General features: G+C 38.6%; 2 protein-coding genes across 3 annotated transcripts in view; one reads left to right on the top strand and one right to left on the bottom strand.

The window, feature by feature from the left end:
* The window catches only part of LOC105051466 (membrane-associated protein VIPP1, chloroplastic), a 32,927-nt gene extending 17,981 nt beyond the window's left edge, over positions 1–14,946 (bottom strand). Inside the window, exons 1-10 of one of the 2 annotated variants that reach the window (XM_010931932.3) lie at positions 14,606–14,900; positions 13,417–13,541; positions 13,191–13,301; positions 8,435–8,499; positions 8,262–8,343; positions 6,427–6,501; positions 3,937–4,007; positions 3,769–3,851; positions 2,888–2,952; positions 2,727–2,801 (exon numbers count right to left, since the gene is read on the bottom strand). In XM_010931932.3, the coding sequence (XP_010930234.1) occupies positions 2,727–2,801; positions 2,888–2,952; positions 3,769–3,851; positions 3,937–4,007; positions 6,427–6,501; positions 8,262–8,343; positions 8,435–8,499; positions 13,191–13,301; positions 13,417–13,541; positions 14,606–14,732 (879 nt within the window). In that variant the 5' untranslated portion in view covers positions 14,733–14,900. Of the gene's footprint in view, positions 1–2,726; positions 2,802–2,887; positions 2,953–3,768; positions 3,852–3,936; positions 4,008–6,426; positions 6,502–8,261; positions 8,344–8,434; positions 8,500–13,190; positions 13,302–13,416; positions 13,542–14,605 lie in introns of both variants that reach the window. The other variant, XM_073243209.1, reaches the window with a different exon arrangement.
* Positions 14,947–15,015: 69 nt separating this feature from the next.
* On the top strand, positions 15,016–15,824 carry LOC105051468 (protein TIC 20-II, chloroplastic-like). Its single transcript, XM_010931934.3, has one exon. It carries the CDS (start codon positions 15,016–15,018, stop codon positions 15,649–15,651), a length of 636 nt encoding a protein of 211 aa, XP_010930236.1. The 3' UTR covers positions 15,652–15,824.
* The last annotated feature ends 6,316 nt before the right edge of the window (positions 15,825–22,140 follow it).

The raw sequence follows: 22,140 nt of genomic DNA, 5'->3' as shown, positions 1-22,140 counted from the left end.
CCAGACAGAATAGAACCTATGGGATCACACATAAAAGAAGTCCTGACTGATCGGACTGTCGAATCGTGATTTTCAATCATAAACCGCAAGTGATCTTAATTATCAATTTGATTGATGATTAGACTAAAATATAAAAGATACATTGAGGACTTACTAAGAGTTAGTAAGTTATAGAAGGACTAAATTGCAAATGTTACTAATTATTTGATTTGATTAAATATGCATTGAATTAAATCAGATCTAATATGATTAGATTTAGTTTAATTTGGATTTTCTAGTCTAAATAGGATTTGCACTTAATTCCTAATTGAGTTTGACTCAAACTAGATTCGAATTGGATTTGAATCAAATTAGAATTAAATTAGGAAATCAAAGTCGATTTGGATTGGATCCTAGTCAAATTAAATCAGATTTAATTTGATGAGATTTGCTTTAAGTTAGACTTAGATTGAGTTTCATAAATCTAATAGGATTAGATTTAATAAGTGTTTGACTTATGATAAAATCCAAACCTAATTGGAAACCCAATTCAATTTGGACTTGGACTAGGATTAGATCCTTATCCAAGAGAAAGCCCAATGCCCCAAGGGCTTTCACGCCCCATGACTTTACCATGGAATAGGTTTCACATAGAAAAAGTGTTGGCGTGGAAAAATAAGTGGGCGCACAAGAGGGAAGGGCGGCAACTAAGAGGAGTCCTACTCTATCTATATGTCCTAAGAAACCCTAGCCCCTTTGAGTTTAAATAGATGGGATTAGATGGGGCGGCATACAAATAGATGAGATCTGATTTTTTGGTCACCCTACACAAGGAGGTTGGCGTGGAGAAGTAAAGGGGATGCCCAAGATTTTGTGGCGTGAGGCTTATCAACATGGAAAAAGATGGGCACTTCTTCCTATCCTTTAATTCTTACAACCAAGTTAGTTGTTGAAGGTAACCTCTCTCCCTCTTTCTTTGTCCAAAAGTTGGACATGTCTCTTTCTTCCTTTTTTTCAAAAACATGATCAAGAGTTGGACATGATTAAATCAAATTTGATCTGATTTTTATTCTCTTCCTCTTGATCCATGAGATGGACAAAAAATTCTCTTCTACCTTTCCTAGATCTAGTCCAAAGGTTGGACAAGAAAAGAAGAAGAAAGAGATTAGATCACTTGTCTTCCTCAATAGATCTTTTATTTTCTCTTGAGAAGAGAAAAGTGGAAAAGAAATCAGATTTGATCTGATTTCATAATCCTCCTATAGATCGATTTGATTCTCTTAAGAAGATAATCAAAAGATCTATCCGATTCGACAATCCAGAGAGCAATCTCTACAAAAAAGTTAGCACCCTGATGAGATCGAATCCTCTTGATCAGATCAGTCTCGGTAGATACCCGTAGAGGCCGAACGCATGTGCGACTCTGCAGGAACCTCATCAGATTACTACGGACCATCGATCGCGATGAAGATCTACCCACATAAAGATAAAAGTCTAAATTTAATTTTTATTTTTAATATCTTAATTTCAGCATGTGAACGTTCCTGACGTGTATAGATTAGATCTATAATTTTTATGCATGTTAAATTTTTTAAAATAATTTTAAATCTAGATCAGTTTCAATTTTCACTGCATTCATATTTTTTAAAAATTAAAAATCTGCATATTTTGATATCTGCATGCATATCCCAGAAGTTGGACTTCCTACAAACGGCAATGATGATGGTGGGGGTGTGGCAAAGGCCTTGGTGATAGCAGCAATGTGGCAAAGATGGTGGGGGTGATGGTGGTAGCATTTGCAGCAATATCAACGATAACGCCAGTGATGGTGACAGAGATGACAGCAGCAACGAACATAAGGGTGTTAGCAGAAAAAAAGTGCGTTGTAGCAACAACGATGGTGGTGGAGATGACATAGGAGCAACAGTGGCAGTGATGGCTATGATGGTGTCGATGGTAGCAGTAAAAAAATGAGTTTCTTCTTTTTAGAAATAGTGAAAATAAGATTTTTTTTTTACTTTTATTTTCTAGAAATAATAAAAATAATTTTTAAAAATTGAAAGTAAAAACAATAGTGCCAAACATGTTTTTGCCTTGATTTATGAGATTTTGTTTTTAAAAACAAAAACTAAAAAATACAAACAATCCAAAGAAGCCTTAAGTGTGTAATAGTTACAGCAAAGCATTCAATATCTATACTATATATAAACAATGATAGTTTTGAAATCAAGCAATCTTCCTCCTGATTCATCTATCAATTTTATATCCAGAATACCCCTTCTATTTATCTTTAAACTACATTAAATACCCCATTAGCCTGGGCATGACTAACTACCACACGCACTCTTTCTATTTTCCTGATCAAATTGAACCTATTTCATAAAACTTCCAAACTAATTGGACTCGATTTATTTCCTTGATTAATTCAACTCTTAAATCAATTGGATTCTTGAATTCTGTCTCCTAAACTGATTGGACTCAATCACTTGCTTTCTTATCTCTTACCTTAAACATGTATTTTTTGCATATGCACAATTACTAGCATACTATAAATAATAGCACCAAATGCTCGCAATTTGCAAGGAATATTTAAAAAGAAAAATCTAGCAACAAGACTAGAACTGTAACAGAAAGTGTGCAACCTTGCAATCTAGTAGGTTTTTGAGACCAAGAACTGTATGTTTTATTTAGAAAAGATCTTTGAAGAATTCTTCAGCATAACATGATCCAAGATAAGTAAAATTTACCGGTGAGCTCCCTGAAAGTTCCCTTTTTAAGCTTGCAAGATCATCATCCACTGACGAGTTCTCAAGCAATGCAAACTACAAACAAGAAAAGGGTGCGTTAGAGATATAAATAACTTTGAGCTGGCTATAACTAAGACTTGTACCCGGGGGAAAAAAACTACCTTTCCTTCTAGATCATCAGTAGTTAATTGGCCAACAGCCTCTGCTTGGGACTCCATAGCCATAACTGTTAAAAGTAAAGGTCAGATAATTTCCTCCAAGGACACCAGTCAAACTCCAAACTTCCATGCACTGATCATGCATGGGGAAGCTCCAGGCCCTCCCTGAACACGGCTACTTAAAAGACAGGCCTTAGGATCCTAGATTATCTCTCAGTACCCCTTCCCCTTTCAATGACCCAAGGAAATTTGGCAGTGTCAATTTTAGCAATACAGCCAACATAACACCTCGAATGGGAAGGGATCCGGAGAAACACTCGAGCCAGTATAAATATCAAACCTTCTAGCATATAGGATTATATTCCGCAACATGGTTATGGCCTTTATCTTACCTCGAGGTGCATGAAATCAGTGGCTGTACAAATTCTCAACATACGATGGAAAAATATTTCAGTCTCAACCAAAATAGAGGCTGCTTTCCCCAAGAAAATCGGAAAAAGTAAGAAAGGCACTGTTGATGAGGCCAAATAACCATGCAAAGAAAGGACGGAGAGTACTTTCAGCTTTTAAAAGGCCTAAACTCTTACCTTGATGGTATGAAACTCAGAAATCTGAATTTGACAGGTAAGATGGGTTTCATCCTCAGATATCAGATTTGCATGATTTTTGTCAACTTAACGAGCCATGGTAAACATAGTTTACCTTCCACTCAAGTTCAAACTTCCACTATAATTGCAAGTCTGTCAAGGCTCTTGCTTACTGTATCAACTAATCAATTAAACTCAGTTGTAGCTGAAGTTTTGACTTTAAAATTCATTTTCCCACAGATGAAGAGTGATAAATAATTTACCGTAAGGATTCTACAAAAAGATCAAAGAGCTTACCTTTTTCCTCCATCTTTTCAAATGCTGAAAGAGCATTACTTGTATTGACGTTTCCTAACATTTCACTCACTTTTGTTGCAGTCCTAAGGCAAAAGATGAATTTTTAAGCATCATATCAAATTAGAAATAAATTAAATACTACCAACATGAACAGAATAGAGAACAGACTTTGCTGACTGTGCACGAGCTTTCAAAGTATCTTTCTTTGACCTGGCTTCCTGTATCTTGCTCTCTAAAAGCTACACAAAACAGTAGCAGAGTAATTATAATCAGATAATCATCAATATAATGCATGACCCAAAACCAGATATTAGAATTACAAAACTGAAAACAGTTATCAAAACAATTGAATTTTCATGAAGCAAATTTCTCATAGTCCTCATCAAAAAATTTTTATGACACATCACAGGTGACATCTTATACAATTCAAGCGATTGAAATTCTATACTATCAAAAAGACTAATAACCGCTCCCTAGACAAGCTTCTTGGGCTTATAGGTGAACACTCAGCAAAATCTTGGCAAGTTGGCATATGGTACACGTGCATGTAATGATCTTGAAATTGCTACATCTTATTGCCATCTGTGGTGATCTTCCAAGAAGAAGAAGAAGAAAAAGCAATCTGCACTGGACTTCATTATCATGGATAAGGGTGGGATATCTGGAAGCAAAATTCAAATTTTTAAAGTTACCCAAAGACCAGGCACCCCTTTACGTATTCCACCAAATTGATATCAACTTACATTTCTTTGCTGCTACTTAGCCAACCCGCGCATTCCATTAAAATGGTATCAAAAAGTTTACATTTCTTTGCAGTTATTACAACAATATCTCTCAGAATGGAGAAGAGTAGCTCCCAAGGTGCTGCCAGAGGGTATTTTCCATCAAGTGCTGGTTTGGACATTTTCCACCTGAAGGTTAATCAAATCTTCTTCAAGAGAATATGACCTTCAAGCCCCTTGAAAATCTCACTGCATGAACAAAGAATATAGTCTTGAGAATAAAAAAGCACAGTCCCAAAAAACAGATGCTTGAAAGATGTTGGAACGGATCCCGCATTTTTCTTATTTGCTTATATCCTTTTGTATATGTTAATAAACCATCCACTTGATACGGGATCCTTCCTTTTCTTGTCCCAGCCATAAGTATTTCTGAGCAATTCCAGGAAATAAAAGATAGCTTACATATAATGAAGGGGCATATGACCTTGATTCCCCAACAAACGATTATAAAAAGGAAGAAGGAATGGAGAAAATAAAGGAACGTACTCCTTCCCCATGCAAAATCTAAGATAAGAAACAGGCCATGGCCATAAGAAAACAAGGCATTAAAGAATTAATCCCATGTTTAGATCAAGTGGAAGAGACAGTAAAAGATTAGTAGGATCTTTCCCTTCCAAATTGCACTTAATACAGCAAAGCGAGTTTGCTTCTTGACTGGGATCTTCTTGTGAAGATGAGGATCCTTTTGGGGAAGAAAGCAGGTAGGGTCTTACAGGAAGCAACCTAAATTCAACTTGATTTGAATGTAAGCCATAACTAAAATATGAATTTCTGAGCTGTATATAGGTCCTAAAATCAGACCTAGTCCTCCAAATCAGCTGTGTACGTGTACTAAAATTTAACCCATATCAACTAGACTTTATTCAAAATAATTCATAATGTAAGGTCTGTCCAACAAAACTCTATTCAATTGCAATTCATCCATACCGTTAATTTTAACCAAAATGCCCCGAGTAAACAAAGCCAGATCTTGGTCAAAATCCTAGAACAAAAGCTAATTCAGGTGCATGTCTCAGAGGTATGCAACCAGAAATTTTGTCCACTAATAAGAGGAAATTAACCAGCAGATAAACTAAAAGACAATGTAATCAGAAAGGGTAGAGAAAGTTCAATTAGTTAAGTTTAATTGACACACACCACCGATCTAAACCCATGAAAAAGTTTCCTCAAAATTCCCCCACACAGATTTAGCTCTAGGAAGCAATAACTATAATTTTAGCCGAATCGTCTCACACGTGTAGACCTTAAATACTCAACAGAACATCAGATATAGGACTATTTGTCCTTGTTTTACTCTTCCCCTTGTGGAAACATTCGAGATTAGCTGTTTCCATCAAATAAACTATGGCATTGAAGTTTCTGAATAGACCACTCAACCATAACTTGTAAAAATGATGCAAAAATGAGATTAACAGAGGCAATCTTTTTCTAGTGTTCCATTAGATTGCACATTCACCACATGTCAACAGGAGTATGACACAACTGGTTCAAGGGCATCCTAAGATGTTGCCCTTGATCCCCAGTGGTATAGATTTGCAAATACAGTAAGGCAGAGCTTGTCAGAATGTTCCAATGAGATGCATCCTTCAGCCTGGCAGCAGATAATGCATAGGAAAACTGTGGCATACAAAAAAGGATAACAAGGAACCGCTAGATGAGAAGGTTACAAAAATACTCTAGGTCATTCTTGTTAAAGACAGTTTAATCCATCCAAGATTCCAAATATTAAATTCAATAATATCAGATAAATGCAAGGATGAATAAGTTTCAGGGCAGGGGTGGGGCAGGGGGGTGGAAGGCTGGTGCAGAGGTGGCAACACAGGTTCACAAGTAACAGAATTATGTAACAGAATTATGTAACAGATACTGAACTCACCCGAGTATTGGATACAAGATTGTCAACCACACTCTTCTGTTGATCAAGCTGAGCTTTTAAAGAGCTTGCATTATCCTGAAAAATAATGAATGGTTAAAACAATCAGATGCTCAAAAAACTGCCATGCATGAATATCAGAAAACTGTTTATAGAGTAACTAAGTTTGTGCATTATCATATTACTCCATTAAAATAAAACATAAGCACATGCTTATACATATTCTTTCGTATACAAACCTTCCTCATCACACTTGAAGATCAAGGTCTCCAAAATCAATGCAATTAGATGGATGTTAGTTTAAAAAGAGTTGTGTACACCTACCCCCTACTCATTTCTTTTCTACAAAACTATATGTCAGTGTCTCTTTTTATAGTTAAAACAATTGAAGCTTGCAGTCAACCTTTATACATGCACAGTGGAGTCAAATATGCAAACAAATTCATACACGTGCTTATACATATGCTGGCATGTAAGAAAATGATGTATTGCCCCAGTCAAAGAGGGAGAAGATATGAGCGACTTCTCTTGGCTCTTGTGTTAGTAATTTAATACAATCAACCAAAAATGCAAATCAACAATCTACCATACTGAGGAAAATAGGAAATCCTACAACTATACAGCAGATTCAGCCATGGATAACGAAAAAGAGAGAAAGCAGGAAAAAATGAGAAAATTATTTAGGAATGCAACAAGTAAGATACTTTACAAAAATTACATGATTAAAAGAGTAGAATCAGAATACTGCCATATATCAGTGTTTCAAACGTGAGTGCTCCTTCATAGTTCATACATTCCTATTCTTTGAAATCTCATTACGGGTTAGTCATTTAGCCACTTAGGGGTGTCAATGAGAAGGGCCAGGCCCAGCTGAGTTTAACCTATTCTTGAAATTTTAGGCCCGAGCCTGACCCAAGTCCAGGGAATTTTTTCTTTGGAGGTTCGGGCCAGCTCAAACGGACCTAGTTCTTTCTATGGAAAGTTTAAGCCTGAGACTAGTCTTAAATAATTCAGGCTTCAAGGTTCTTGATTGAATATGCCAAAGTCTTGAACCTGGACTCGAAATTTTTCAGGGCAGACCTTTGGCTGCTAAGCTCAGCATGGCCATTGACAACCACAGAGCCATTGCTAGCATATAGCAATACATCTCCCAAAAAGGGATAAATTGCACTTCATCCAAAAACTTAAAACTTGACATATCTTAAGATTCAACACAAGAATTCTCACAGGCCTCTCTTATTTCATCCTGAACCACCTGCCTTTGCAGCAGTGGCTGTGGAAGCACCATGCCTAGCCAGTTCTAAAAGAAAATAATCAACAATTCAAATATAAATATTTAGAAGTGATCAAAATGATTAACAAAATAAATAGATTATACTAATAAACAACTTACTAGCATATGTTTTCCACAGGGATCTAGATATGCTTGAGGGAAAATGTGACTCGTTGGGAGACTACCTGACCTAGGACTGGAACAATGCAGACCAATTTCAATCAGAACAGCAAGGTAGTTGGTTAAACACTTCTGTTTCTCTCTTTTTATTAGCAGTTAGTGGTGATGAAACAATTTAAAAGAAAAACCCACAATCAGACCATAAAATTTCCATAACTGGCAAGAAGCATGATTTTCACTTTTATAGATCCAAAAATATTCTTCATTGTGATGAAAAAAAATTGAAGCTGGCATCTGATCACTAAATATCATGAGAGTATAGAAAACATAACATATGACCAATTTTGTGACACCTTCTTGTAAGTTTTGTTCATAACAATGTTAGTAAATGAAAAGTGGTGCATGTGAAAATTATAATTGACCAGAATTTCTAGGAGATACCTACAGCATAAGATTTACGCCTCTTAAGGGCCTCACGGGCAAGATCCTCATCTCCTTTGGCAAGAGCAAGCTGTGCCCGGCGATACCTGCAACCAGAACAAGACTTAGAGGTTTTTGGCATGCGATATATTTAGTTACTTATATGGTAGTAGAACTCCACTTCAAAGGTAACATTACCAATCATCAGATTGTTGCTGTGCAGCTTTGTATTTGTTTTCCAGCCTTTTCTGAGATGCTATAACCTTGAATATTTGGGAGAAGTAGAAAAGATTTGTTTAACAAGATATAAGAAGGTAGTGGAAATGCATAAAATATATGTACCTATATGCACATTAACAAACTCTAAGTGCATACTAACATACAAAAATGTATTTACAAAAAAAAAAAAGAAATATTGGGTCTAGATGTCAAATATTTAATAATTTTAGTCAATCTAAATAGATCTTACATCATCCATCCTAAGTTTCTAATTTGTAAATCATACAGCTCTAGTTTGAACATGCCAATTATTCATAAGAATTTTGATTATTATCAATATTTTGGTGTAAGAAAAGGTTTGTTTGGTAGAAATTTTCAAATACATGTAAACATATGCACAAACATGTAAGCTTGCGATGACCATTATAAAAATTTGATCAGGAAAGTCCACTAAAAAAAAAAATTGATCAGGAAGGATAAACCATCAAGCCTTTGCCCATCAATTTACTTGGGCCTAAGTAATCGAAGTTGTTTTCAGACTACCTCAACCTATGTTTTGGGTAATAAAGACAAGGAATGACAATGACTTTCAAATATCCGTATCAGATACATATCGGATACTTGAATACTTAAGAAGTGTGATTGCCACTTTTAAAGACTAGAAGAGAGTTGAATTCTTCCAATAATGAATTGAGGTCAACTCTTCCAAGTTCCAACAATAAGTTTGATCCTCTAATCTCATACTATGAGTGAGTAGTTGCTACATTTTGAGATTTGTTAAGGATGTAGATATTGAAACAACTTTGAAAAATATTATTTTGCTAATATACTTAATTGGTAAGTTTGAATGAGATATATGTATACTGAAAGATCTGGACCAACAATATCTTTTTAACGTCTTCTTTTAATAATGAAATAGATAAAGGTATACATACATAATTTAGTTAAATTTATATGTCATCCTATCATGTATCCCTCTCTCTTTTTTCCTTTAACCGAGTCAAACACTTGGATATGTCCAAATCCAAATCTCATATCCATACCCATCAAACACTTGTTACAAAATATTTTACTGATTGTAAAGCTCAATTGCATTTAACACGCCATAATTGATCAATATGCCATGATGCCTTCCAACATGAACCACTGTAAAACATAGGTAGGTATATCTTCTTCAACACCTTAGCCAGCCTGATCGAAGCAATATATCTCATTACACCTCCATATTTTCACCAAAATAACCTCGTGCTTTTGGTACAGCAGCAAAATATGTGAGAGCATCCCTTACATAATGAATGAAACTTTAGAGCAATGCTCGTTTTGCATTTTGTCACCATTTTCTCAAACCGTTTATTCTGCATTTAGTGAATTTTTAAAGGACAAGAATACCAGAATGGTTTAAGATATAAAACCTAAGAAGTAATGGAGCAATCCAGCCTCATAATGTTATGCCAAATATCTACTTATATTGACATTTTACAAAGAGTATGTAGCAAGATATACAGACTGACCATGGAACATAGGAAAGATCATCCAGTAGGACAATATTTGACAGCCAAGATTCAAGGATGATAGGTGGCCAAACTGTTCATGTCATCATGATGAGCTACAGTAGTGCCTAGATAGCAGTTGGTGAGAATTAGAAAGCAAGCATTGGGAGAACCAACAGTGCAACTGCAAATGTGAAAAGGTGTGAAGTTTCAGGTCTGTTGTTTAGTAAAAATGAGAGGGAGCAAAGCTATATAAAGCATGGTGCATGTAGCAATGAATGCAACATAATAGAAGTGGTTAAAGGCATATTCCAACCTCCAGGAAGCAGAGTAAAATTCAATAGACCGTGTTTATAAGAGTTGACCTGATTGTTAAAGCAGATTAATGGCACCATGAACCAGTTAATGTAGTCAAATAGATAATGAAGGACTATCATCGCCAAGTCGCCCACATACGAGTTATGGAGTAGCAATGCAAAACGAAAGGCAAACTTTGTCAGGAGAGAACTCCACAAGAAAGAAGCAGGATGGAAGCAGTGATTGAGTGAAATTTTATTTACATGAAGCAAAGATGGCTGGAATTGAAGATTCATGCACTGTGATGAGGAAAGAATTTCCAGGTAGAATATTTGCAACATATGGCATATGAACAGATAGAAAATCTGATGACTGAGATACCCACTCGATGCTCGAGACAAGTGAAATTGCAATGACCCTACCATGTATGAGGAAATGAGACATGAAACAATGAAAAGGCAATGCAACCATCAAGTAATGAACCAAGAAAGACTACAACATTCAGATAATCTGCAGGTTAGCAGATTCAAAATTTATTGTGACAAACAAACAACTAATTACAAGCAAGAATTTCCAAGTAAAGGCTAAGACTGAGAGTACAAAACATGATAAATTATAGGCTGACTGATATATGAACCAGAAAGTTCATCAACAAAAGATATATGAACCAGAAGAGATGGTTGATTCAAGAAACATCGAAAAGCTTAAGTCTAAGGAAGGCCTATGAGATGTGAAATTATAATAATGAGGCATATGAATTTACGTGTCAAATTAACTGGGGCTACAATGGGCCAAGCCCAGCAGATCTTTGGGCTGTTTGGGCTTGACCCAGTTGTATGAAATGGGTGTTCTATCTTGGCTCAAGCACAAGCATACCTAAGCCTTGAGCTAAGGTCAATAATAAATGTCTAATCTTCGCTAACTAGCTCCTTGAACAAGATTCTTAATCCAAATCAACCTTCTGCATAATTTGCACGTCGGAGGTTGTTCAGACATGGCTTGTACATAAGCTGAGCCTTGACATGCAACTTGAGTTTGCTGATTTATGATAAATGAGTTTTCTAAGAGTCAGAGCCATTTTATTTACAGCCCTAAACCCAACGATCACAAAGATTAGCCAGGCCCTGGAATAAAGCAAATTCAAAAACTAGGAAAGGAGCAACCTACTCAGTCTGATGAGGCAAGATAAAGATAAACAAAGGTAAACAAGCCATCTCTAATTTGTGGAGGGCAAAACAACCCATGATGATCCTAAAGTGCATCTTATCAATTAGAGAGGTAGTTGAAGCCCAGAAGCAACAATATCCATACGAATACAAAAAGTGAAAGAGACCGGGTATCAAAGACTCGGTCAACCAAAAATGATGAAAGATGACCTCAAGTTCCTCAACTAGACTAAAAAGAGAGCATGAAGGTTAAGATCAGGCCAATAAGATCATTAGCAGCTGGTTATCTTGCAAACATCTAGGATCAGGGCATGCCCTCACAACCATCTAACCCTTGAGCGCATCCTTACTTGTACCTATAAAGTCAAGTGCAGATAATTGCCCATCCCCAAAAAAGAGAAATTCCTTCCCACCTGCAGGAATGATTCTCTCTACTGCGGCCAACGAAATGTCAACATGGATTATCAACCAAATAGAGGGAAGTCCTCCCAGTGGATACATAGCATCCAACCAAGACTTTTGCCTGGAAACCCCATAGAGGCTACAGGAGCACCCTATGCTGGGGCATGATAGGAAAGTCTATGGAAATTGCCTAAATGTTAGAATAAAAATCCAGCAACCAAAAACACTGAAGACCAATCGACATGATTGCCAAAAAAAGAAATGAAAAGCTTAACAAAAGGCCACTAATTGGATGGAGAGGATGTTAAATTCTAATGAGGATTCCCTTTGAAGATTTGAAGCAGAATGCAAGTTCTATCAAGTGCAGCAACTTGTATCAAACTGGATTGGTTTAGTTATAAACCAATTTGTTAGTGAGAAAATAGCAATAAAAGTCTTGTTGATAGAAAAGGAGGCCAAAATGACCATTGGTCACTCTACATTAGCTCTTTGGCTGTTTAATGGCAGAGAAATTGAAGAAGGATTTGATGATGATCTCATGTGGCAGATCTTTGAAGCTTGTGAAAATTACAATCTCATGCTCTAGTCCCATCACTCTAGTGTCATGACACTTGAAGGGCACAAGTTGGAATGACTAATAATATGAATAGGGTATTGAACCAAATTTGTACAATCAAAAAGGATTGAAACACCTGGCTGCTTAGAAGACCACAATGAGGGTGCATTTGGTAAAATAATGTACCAAGTCCTTAATATAAATATAATATAACGGGAAATACAGTTCGCATTGGAATTATATTGCACATGAATGTCTCGCATGTGTGTACAAAACTTCAGACCATCATACTTTCTTTAACAGGACAGAATACATATGAGCATCACACTAGGCACGCATGTACCTTTTATGCATGTATAAAACTAGAGTCCAAAGGCAACTGTATTTCATTTACAAGATGTGCAAGATACATATCTCAAGAGCTTTTTATCCTTCTACGTTGAAGTCATGGATAATGCAATACTAGTAAGAGTGGACTCTCAGTTTCTTCAGTATCAAATGAAGAAGAAGAAGAAGAAGAAGAAAAAAAAGAAGAACTTTTCCATCCTTGGATGGTTAGCCTTGGCTTGGCTTCCCTTGCAAGGAAGTCAGGTTCTTTCCTTGCAATTTCATGAATTAGTTCAGATATGGTCAAAAATCTTTCCAAATAGTTTATAGGGATGATAATGCAGCTGTGTAGGTGAAAAAAAAATTAAATTGATCTACAACTTGGAACCAGAAAGAAAATATATCATATCAGGGACAGGTATACGCTTGTATGGACTGCCCTAAGTGCCTACAACAGCAAAATAGTCATCTCTACTACCAGAAATAAAGTGATGTACCTGTGCTGTGGCCTGGCGCATCTTTGTCAAGTCATCATTCATTTCAAGCACAGCTTGTTCCAACATCTTCTCTGGATCCTCCAAGGAACTCAAGACTGAATTTGCATATGACTATATTTTTGCAACAGAAATGGGTGCACTGAATTATTTCTACCAGTGACAAGCAACGAAAGAAAAGCACCATGGAATATCACATGGTGATGTAACAGCGACTTCTTAATCTTACCTTGATTACCCTAGCGAGCCGATCAAATAAATTCATCTGTGCACCAAGGGCACCACCACGATGTTTATGACATTTTGGTCTTTTGATATTGGATGTTGGTACTCCCTTGGCCTTCAATGCTCCCACTGTGAAGCATAAACATGAAGCAAGAATTCAGATACCACTAGCAAGCTGTAAAATCCAAAACATGGATGCATATGTTGCATTAACTTGAACTAACATACATAAGGCAGACCAGGGCATGTAACCCATTTGCTGAACCTAACCAGCCTGCTTCCATGCATAGCACAACCTATTCAGTATTCATTAATAGATAAAAAGCATGTCTTAGTGAGTCAAATGTACTTTAAATCAATTAGAACCAAGCTCATAAGGGATGCACAACTGATCTGGAAAATGAAAATGCAATTTTATGCCTCATAAAATTGAGACATTGGAATGTCCACAATTAATGATCTACTATTGATAAATGTAGCAAATTCACAAAAAGAAATTTCAATGGAACATGGCAGGTCCCATTTTAAATTTCAAACCAAAGAATCCAAGTATTAATATCTAGTCATCTTATTATCTTCAAACCAATCTCATAAACCTTAAGCCTCAAACTAAATCAAGTTTAGGTCTGTAGAATCATTTGCAACCATTTCCAACTGGCACTAGAAATCCCTGTCACATAGAAATTCACATGCATGCACCCGTGCGCACAAGCATGCACACATACATGCAGCATGCGCGCGAGAGAGAGAGAGAGAGAGAGAGAGAGACTTCGCTTTGATGTACAATATATCATAGCAGTAGCACTACAGGCTCTAGTAGATCAATGGTATCCATTTTATTCATCAATTGGTGACCGACTGTTAATGCTAATGCAGCTCCTCTGAAAAAGTCCCTAGGAACTGTGCAGAAGAGACATACATGACTGGAGATCCGAAAGGTAAACAATAAGGTCAACACTACGCTTTTTGAGCAAATTCTCTAACACTATATTCACCATTCTTTGTTTGAGCAAATTCATGACCCAAGTCCCCTGCTATTCTCCAAAGACAATCAAATAATTCAACACTAACCAAATACAGAAAACTAAATTAAAACACAAAAAGATAAGCAGATGCTTCAGAGTCGATTGATATTTGCCACAGCCCAACAAGAGAACAGAAACTCGAAAAGAACACAAGGCAGGAGAAATTACCTCCACCATTAAAAAATGAGGTCCCGAGCCGTCGTCTAGAGACGAGAACCCTCGGCAAAGAAGCAGCCATAGAAGAAGACGAGGGTGAAGCCAAGCTCAACCCGCTCAAGGAAGCCTTCATCGCCATTTTTAGGGGAGGAAAAGAACAAATTTATAACACAAAATTGGAGAAGAAAGCCCCAAAAGATGAGGCCTTGCCTCTCTATCCCCCTTTCCCTTCTCGATGGCGACCCATTCACCCTTATCTGTGTCCCGATCCCGCCAACGAGATCCTAGAGACCATCCACTCCAAATCCACAATTCCAACGGCTCTGATCGAATTTTCTAATCATCAGACGGCCAATAATCACCTCACACAGAATGCCTCCTATTTAATTCTCTCCCAGATCCAAAACCAGAGGAAAATAAAAATGGCAACTTTTTCTCTCCTCCGCTTCTCCCCTCTTCCCCCACTCCAAACCCTACCAAAATCTCGCCCCCTCCTCCCATCTCCCACCGTCCAAATCCCCCTCCTCCTCAAATCGACGGCCGCGATCCGCTCCATCCCGAGATCGAACACCATATCGGCGTCATACCGACCGGCAGTCCCAGCGTCGAACCGACTCCTCGCCGCCCTGGCCTACTCCCTCCCTTTCCTCAACTCCCTCCACTACGCCCGCTTCCTCTTCGCGCGCTTCCCGGCGGCCGCCGCCGCCGCAGCCCCACTGGTTCCCCTCGTCACCGCCTACCGCGCCATCCCCTACGCCAGCTTCGTCGCCTTCTTCGCCCTCTACCTCGGCGTCGTCCGCAACCCGGCCTTCGACCGCTTCGTCCGGTTCAACTCCATGCAGGCCGTCGTCCTCGACGTCCTCCTCGTGCTGCCGGTGCTCGTCCAGCGGGTCGTCGGCGTGCCGTCCCGGGGCCTCGGCTTCCGCCTCCTCGTTCTCGGCTACGACGCCATCTTCATCTTCTCCGCTGCCTGCTTCTTTTATAGTCTCGCGAATTGCATCCTGGGGAGGACGCCGTATCTCCCTCTCGTCGCCGCGGCAGCCGACCGGCAGCTTTGAGAACTCCATTAGAAGCATTTTTTTTATCTCTCTGTGTAACCTACGTAGTAACACAAGGCCTTGTTACTAAGGTCGTGGTCGTTTGTTTGTCATTCTGATACGAGAGCATTCCGAACGATCAAAATACAAAATATCTCGCAGATCTGGTGGACAGACATCTACTAACCTCTAAATTCAATTCTCCGAATATTCTGCTACAAAGGCAATAATTCAATCTGCTGCATTATTTATCTTTCAGTAGACATGCCAGATAGATGATACAAAAAAAAGATAAAGAAAAATCTAAATATCATGGATCAAAGAAAGAATCTCTTGCTATTCTGAGCCATCTTAAATTCAGGCAATGACAATGATAGAGACATCTCGATAAGGATTCTCTTCGCATGAAGCTCTTGTACAGCAAATATGATGCCAGTCCAAGCAATATGAAGCTCCACTCTCGAGACTGAGGGTTCGAAGAGGTAGAAACCTCCAATCGCAGGCAGCCGACCATCAGGACCGTGGATGATGAAACTAGCTCCACCTATGCTCTCTCTGACACGACCATTAAAGTTCACCTTGATACATCTCGAGAGAGGAGACTCCTAGAAGATAAATAAGATCCGTCGGGACGCTGCAGGAGCAGCATAGGAGTCCCAGTGGACGAGGGTATCAAGGGAACAAGTGGCAGCATCAAACTGTAGGTACTTCGTAGCGAGGCACCATGCTCTTTCCAGCACCCTATGCGAGGAAACCATCTCACCCTCAAAGACAAGCAGTTCTTAAACAGCCAGATCTGATAAGCTATATAACACATCTGTCCATCGTAGGAGTGCTCCCCATCTATCACATTATGTCGGATCGTGCGTAGGAAGGACTCCAGCCTCGAGTCCCTTCTTGACTCCTAGGGATAGATGCCGGCCTATCTCCAAATCAGCCTCGCCTGCGGATAGTAAAGGATGGCATGCTCGGTCGACTCCTCCTTAAGCCTGCACACTGGACAGGAGATCTGAACGTCCATGTGTTGGATGTATGCCCTTTAGGATATGATTTTATATTTATTGGGCAGTTATATTATCATTCATGTCTATGTATCCATGAATCATCCAAGGGATTAACAAAATGATGATACATATTCTCAAAGAGTTGAGAATTTGAGGCATATGTCATTGATGGTTGATTCTTAAATTGCTCCTGATCATAGGATCATCATGGGGATGGTGATTGATCCGAATATATCAGTGCACGGATTGCTTCCTTCGGACAAATGGATCTCGAGTCTGCAGTGTAGAGACATTGGAGCGAGAGTGTAGATGGTTGTTAGAGAATAACTAGCACTGAGCATGACCAACACGAGAAGTCACATAGATGTCTGCTCACTCGTTAATGACTTTCTCGATGCTGCAGTTGTATGACTGATCTTTTGACTTGAGATGACACTACTGTTCACAGTGAGACTGCTGGAGTTTGACCGACACATCAACATGGATCTCAAAGAGCCCTTGTAGTGGATGTTGGCGACAGTTGGTCTACTATAGGAGTAAGGTGTGCATCAAGATGGGATCTATCGATCTTAGTAGAAGAGAGTAGTCCTATGAGATTTAAGAGGCTGAGTCCTTAAGTCTATAGCCATAGAAGTGTGATTGATAAAAAAGAATTTTCATATAATCACATATGGACTTAAACTGATTGAATCTATCATATGACCGATGTTGAGGTTTGACGATTTATCTATGACCTGCCATCTAGTCGGGACTCACGATAGAGAAACTAAATCATACGTTAACTACACCTAGAAGTTTATTTTAGTTCTACTGGGTTGTCACTACATACTGCTAGGTATCACTAGTAGATTGTGAGAGCTCACTATGGTTGTTCTAAATCGACAATCCTTGTTGAATTAGAGTGGAATTAGTCCGATCCATTGAAAAGAGTTTCAATAATACGATAATAGAGATCATTGTATGTCTCACTATCAGATAGAATTGAACCTATGAAGTCACACAACAAAGAGATTAGGCTTAGAATAAGTAATTGAGCTTATGAAGTATTAATTGGTTTTAGAGAAATCTATTGGATTTATGGTAACCTTACTAGCATATGGTTGGATCTAATTTCTCTTTTCGTTGGGATTACTTATTTGATAAGTTAATTCTAACTTAATTATCTGCTAATAACCTACATGAATAAGATTCATGAGACTTCAATTATTGGGTATCTAAAGTTATGGATCACATAAATTAAGGGTGCAAATTCCTTATGAATCTCCTTGATAGTTATTATAGGACGCCACTTTGATTTGATCAATTTGGGCGTGTCCATTAATTAGAGGGCCTTTAATTTTCATATGGGGTGTCTTTTGGGTGCAAAAGAGGATGTCTAATTATGGGTGTAAAGGCTCCAATAGTTGGTGCCTAATGAGCTTCCTAATGTAAGTTGGATAACTTAAGTTAATAGAAATCCTAATGTAAGTAAGACTTGTATTATGAGATTGAATAGGATTCAATCATTATGTCTATTTAAAGGGACCTCCCCTAAAGTCCCTAGAGCATCAAAACCAGCAGCCCCTCACACCCAAAGACGCTCCCCACACCCTCTCTTCCTCTCCCTTTCTCTCCTCTTGGGTGTTCTATACACCTCTTCCTTGGGATGCACGTTCCAAGGAGTTTCATGTCTAAAAGAGTTTGGGTGCCTCTTTCTTGCTGGTTTATAACATCTGGTAGCAACACATAGCAAGAAAAAATTCTAGAGAAGAGGAGAAGAAGAAGATCAAGAAAAAAGATCAAGTGTTGATCGCGATTCAGGCTTCGTTTAGATTTAGCAGGCAAAATTTTGGAGAACCAAAATTCAGATTAAAGATGACCGTTCCAAGTTGATCTCGAGTGGATACTCCAGATGTCAGATACTTGTGCAACTAAGAGAGAGCCTCTTCTCTTTCAGATCCAGTTTTGAAAAAGGAGATTGCAAAACAGGTATGTGATTTGATCACAATCTGAATTTCAGCATATATCAATTTCAGCATATGAAATAAATCATGTGATTTTATATTTTTATGCATGTAAAATTTAGATAAAAATTATTTTAATCTTATTCTCTACTACGGTATTTGAAAAATAAAATTTTTAAAATACATATGTATGCATCAAACCCCAAAATCCAACACCATGCCCCTCCCTCTGAGAAGGGTACACATCGACAGGCAATCCCAAGCAAGCTTTCAAAGAAAAAACCTCACTCTGGGATGGGCAGTCACTCTCTAGATTCAGACCGTTTCAATTCTCCTAACTATCACCAGTTTGCACATCTGGGTCAGGTCACGCAAGGGGATCTTCAGGCAGCAAAACCGACCCCAAACCCTTACATGCCCTCAGAGATGAATCGAGATCGAAGTGGTAAGAATTTAGTCAGCAAGCGGACCACCAAATAAATAGTTGACCTCCTGAACTAGCCAACTCCTGCCATCCTCAAACATCAGGTCACAAACATGCTCTTGAGCAATCGCCTCACTGCTAACAAAGGTGAACTAACAAAAAAGGGACAGTCTCGAGATCCAAGCATCAAGAGTCATGTCAATCGAGCGGCCATCCCCAATCAACCAACTGATCTCATCCATCACACTGAGTCCCCAAGCATAGATCTCCTTCTAGATGAAGGAGCACCCACGAGCAGACTGGATCAGGGATCCCTGGCTTCACTCCCCATAACGGACCCTCATCACCCTACTCCAGAGGCAATCTGGCTGAATAAAAAATTTGACTGCATATCTGGCTATCAAGGCCTCCCTTCTGACTAAGAGGGACTAGATCCTAAGACCATCATCCCTCATCGGCTGGCAAACCATCTCCCAGGCCAGGAGGTGTATCCCATAATGGTCGTGACTCGAGCCCTAGAGAAAGTCCTAAAATTGATGCTCCAGATTTTTGAGGCAAAAAATTGGTACAATAGTATTTGCTAGTGAATAAATTGGAAGAGAACTCAAAACTGACCTCACCAAGTCATCCTGTCCATCAATGAAAGAGTAGAGGCTTGCCATCTCTCAAGACACTCCTGAATCCGTTGCTCCACAGATCTGCACTCGACTCTCTAGAGTTGCCTCTCCGTGATCAAGACGTCAAGATAGGTCAGCATCCCAGTCTGCTCTCGGATCCCAAGCCTCATCCGAATCGCCTACTTCACCTGGGTCCTCATCCGAGGGTTTAAAATGATCGAAGACTTATGAAGGTTCACCATTTGGTCAGAGGATCGGCAATATGCCTCGATAATAGAGGCAAAGCACTCCACATTCTGAGCCGAGGCTCGGCCAATGAGGAGACAAGCATCTGCAAAAAGGAGATGCGAGAGTAGTTGGGTACCAGGGGCAGACCAGTAGGGCTCCAGCCTCAACCCTCGAACAGCAGCCCTAAATGCTCGGGACAAAGCATCAGCGTACAAAATAAACAAGAAGGGGGATAGAGGGCAACCTTGGTGAAGGCCAATAAAAGAGTGAGATAACTCCGTCAGGGTTCCATTGATCAGAATGGCAAAGCTCGAGGACTCAACACAATTCATGATCCACCCTATCCACCACTCTGCAAAGTCAAGCTCTTGAAGAGTCTGTCGAAGAAAGGACCAGCTCATCCGATCATATGCTTGCTCCATATCCAGCTTGATCACCATCAGATTGTGGCAACCAGGGGCATACTGGAGGTCATGCATAAACTCCTGTACCAACAGAACATTGTTGGTAATGGACCATCCACCAACAAAGGCATCCTACTCCAGACTGATCAGGTGAGGCATGATTGGCTTCAGACAGCTGACTATAATCCTAGCACATGTCTTGTAAAAAGTGGTGCAGAGACTGATCGATCTAAAGTAGTTCGAAAATGATGCATCAGGCCACTTTGGGATGAGAATGATCAGAGTTTTCTTCCACTTCATCAGAATGCCCCTGTACTCAAAAACCAGCTGAATCGCCTCCACAATCTCCTTCCAAACAATCGATCAGTACCTACAAAAAAAAAAAGAGAAAAACCATTAGGTTCCAGAGCTTTGTCCTCTCTAAGGGATCAGAGGGCCTTCCTCACCTCCTCAGCCAACATCGGATGAGTCAAGGCGGAGTTCTCTTGCTCGAAGATACAAGTCACCGGCTCGAAGACACAAGATCTTCTTCGGTCAGAAATTTTTGGAAGTGATTTCAGTTTAAACAATGTGGATGTTTCCTTTTTGTTCAGGGATTAAGGGCTTTGGGGTCTTGTTTGTGGGGGAAAGGGTTTGGTTTGAATAAAAGTACATTTTGCTGGTGATTGGGTTCTCAATATTGTGGCTTTGCATATTACAGTAGGCTCAAAAGATTATAGAAGTAGGTTTGTCATAGTTCCACTATAGCAATAGAGATATAATAAAATGCTTAGGAGAACTAATAATGGTTGAAACTAAACTTGTTCTTTAACAACTTGGATGACTCCCCATTGGAGAAGGTAGAAATAATTCTAGCTTTAGCTTTCTCAAGAGATGATCAAAATGAGTTTGAGTAGAATTCATATCTTTGCTGTCCATTTTGATAGAGTAAATGAAGAAAAAACTATTTTTTTTTTTTTTGCTTAAAGTGTGTGGACCATGAAACTGGTTTATTTTTCACCTAGTCCATGATTTAGCTCCTAATTGTATAATGCTTGCAATGGATAATAGAAATTCAAAATGAGGAGATCTATTTATAAGAACTAATATTTAAGTGGCCTAGATGATTCACTTGCTACCAATATTTGTGATTAATATGTCTTATATACTTTCATATATGAAACCCATGAAATAGTCATCTCTTTGTCATGTTCAATTTGTTGGGGAAAGTAGGTAATTTCATGCATGTATTTCAAAATTTTTTTAAAAAAATTACAGCAGAAGATAACTAGATTAATCAAATTAATCTAATATATACATGATCTAATCATCAAATCAACCTATTCTAGGATCTATGACATGATATGTTGCATATAAAATCTAAAAAAATACTGAAGATAAAATCAGCATGCATGCATGTGAGCAGTAAATCATATCTACTTCTAATCTGAGTTCAAAACTCGATACTTGAGCATGGATCGATGATCATCACTACTGAGAGATATGATAGAGAGAATCTTTGCTAATTGCTTATAGCCGCACATGCATCCGACCTCTACGAAAATTCACTCGAAGCCTCGATCGATCAGTCTTCTCGGGAGTCTAGCTCATGCGAAGACCTTTTTTTGCCTGATCTGAATCTTTTTTTCAAATCTTTAAAATTTTTTTAAAGATTAAAGATGAACTTCTGGAGAAGATAAAGAGATGAAAAAAAGATGAAGAAGAAAATAATTTTTTTTTAATTTATTTTCTCTTTTCAAACCCTTAGAATCAAAAATTTGAAATTCAGATTTTTGCAAACACCCCGAGAGAGAGGACCCTCTTCTCTATTTTTCAAGCCATGAACCATGCGCCAAATCCCTCCACATGAAGAACACTTCTTCTAGTACCTTACACACACAAAAGAAACCA

This window comes from Elaeis guineensis, chromosome 9, assembly GCF_000442705.2.
Source record: "Elaeis guineensis isolate ETL-2024a chromosome 9, EG11, whole genome shotgun sequence".
NCBI lineage: Eukaryota > Viridiplantae > Streptophyta > Magnoliopsida > Arecales > Arecaceae > Elaeis > Elaeis guineensis.
Note: the sequence above shows the minus strand (reverse complement) of the source record. Positions and strands in the feature narration are given on the sequence as shown.

Excerpts from the sequence above, each read along its gene's own strand:
- LOC105051468 (XM_010931934.3), top strand. The coding sequence starts at position 15,016 with ATGGCAACTTTTTCTCTCCTCCGCTTCTCCCCTCTTCCCCCACTCCAA.